The sequence below is a fragment of the Austrofundulus limnaeus genome, unplaced genomic scaffold (assembly GCF_001266775.1).
Source record: "Austrofundulus limnaeus strain Quisiro unplaced genomic scaffold, Austrofundulus_limnaeus-1.0 Scaffold1005, whole genome shotgun sequence".
NCBI lineage: Eukaryota > Metazoa > Chordata > Actinopteri > Cyprinodontiformes > Rivulidae > Austrofundulus > Austrofundulus limnaeus.
Window position 1 is genome coordinate 120,350 of NW_013953407.1, and position 1,896 is coordinate 122,245.

The window sequence follows — 1,896 nt, forward strand, 5'->3', positions numbered from 1 at the left end:
TTTCTAAGATTTTTTTTTTTTTTTAAAAAATTTTTTTTTTTTTTCAGTGGCCCTATTTTTACACAACCAATTAATATTAGTTATAACTGGAGACAGGAGTGTGCTACTTATACCAAACTATGTAACAAACTTGTAGCACAAAGGTCAAATAGACCAATCACAGTTATTGGCTCCGCCCACACAGACTAGAGTCTCCTGCAGAGACTTCTCATGTGACTCAAAGCAGCATTAACCTGTGGTTTTAAATGTGTCTGAAGAGTTTTACACCAGTATTTATAACTGTATTTTAATGTAAATATGTATTTTCTGAAAGTGTTGTGTTGTTTGTTGTTTGTCGTCCAGTGGGGAGGTGTCGGTGTCGTGTCTTCAGAGCCACGCCCTGTCCTTCACAAACTCCACGTGGCAGCTGCTCCAACACACCACCTCAGCCATCAAGACGTGGGCTCAGGAGCTTCTGACACCAGCAGGATAACACAACACAACACAACACACACACACACAGTGTGTGCAGGCAGATACTGTACGACACACTCTGAGCCTTTCAGTGTGACGGCTCCTCTGAAGCCATGATTGGTCAGAAACATGTTTTTACCTTCYTGTCACTGCACGATCTGCAGCTTTACTACTTTATTCTCTGTTTTCTACAGCCTTCTGCTTTAACTCCTGAACTATACAGATGTCATTTATAGAAAATACAAGTTTGTAGATTTATAAACATTTTTATTTAAAGAAATAATAAAAAATGTTTTATGAAGCGTGGTAAAGAGCAGGAAGAGAAACATAAAGAAGCCACTTGGTTTAAACTGAGGACCACTTCATTAAACGTGCTAACAGAAAGAAAGTGGTCCACATGTTGAAGGGTTCAGGTGGACAGAACCTGAAGAGTCACTCGTCTGTTCAGATTAAATAAATCTGTTTTCTGTCGTCCTGCTTGCTTCATGTTTTCTGTTTTTTCTCTGTGAGCTCTCAGCAGTGATCGTCTGATTTGTGTTTGTGTGACTCAACAAGCTCGTTGTCGTCTCTGCAGCATCCAGCTGACATTTAAAAACACGAGGAGAAACATGTCAGAGCAGCCCGTTCAGACGGCTCCTCGTTCATGAGGCTGGATGGAAATGGCAACAACTAAAGTCTTAATTTGTAATGTGAATCATTTATAATAAAGAGGATGAACCTGGTCCTTATGAGTCGCACTAACTTCATTCAGCTGTGTGTTCAAACTCACAATATTTACTTTTTATCATTTTTTATGTCATCATTTAAATAAATCAATGAAAAAAAGATTTCCTATCACAAATAAATTTGATTCAAAATAGCTAAAGTAGGCTGCAATCATCCTGTAGCTTCATGTGAAACCTTTTAAATATTCTATATTTCAAATTTATTCTAAGATATATAATTTTAAGAAACATTCTACGATATATCCCCCACAGTGTTATAATTAAAAAGAAAACATCATTACTAACTGTAGTGTTTTAATCAAGCCATGAAGACAAATGGAGCTGCAACAACACACAGCTAAAGGAAGTTCTTAAAACACACACACACACACACACAACAGTTTGTGTCATCTTAAAACAAACACACACACAGACAACAGTTTGTGTCATCTTAAAACAAACACACACACACAGACAACAGTTTGTGTCATCTTAAAACAAACACACACACAGACAACAGTTTGTGTCATCTTAAAACAAACACACACACACAGACAACAGTTTGTGTCATCTTAAAACAAACACACACACAGACAACAGTTTGTGTCATCTTAAAACAAACACACACACACAGACAACAGTTTGTGTCATCTTAAAACAAACACACACACAGACACAACAGTTTGTGTCATCTTAAAACAAACACACACACACACAGACAACAGTTTGTGTCATCTTA

At 37.2% G+C, this 1,896-nt stretch overlaps 1 protein-coding gene across 1 annotated transcript in view; it reads left to right on the forward strand.

Moving 5' to 3' along the window:
* Positions 1-1,177, forward strand: part of tmem214 (transmembrane protein 214) — a gene marked incomplete at its 5' end in the record, with an annotated part of 9,994 nt that extends 8,817 nt beyond the window's left edge. Inside the window, 1 exon segment of the mRNA XM_014030142.1 lies at positions 343-1,177. Coding sequence (XP_013885596.1) covers positions 343-472 — 130 coding nt within the window.
* Positions 1,178-1,896: the final 719 nt, after the last annotated feature.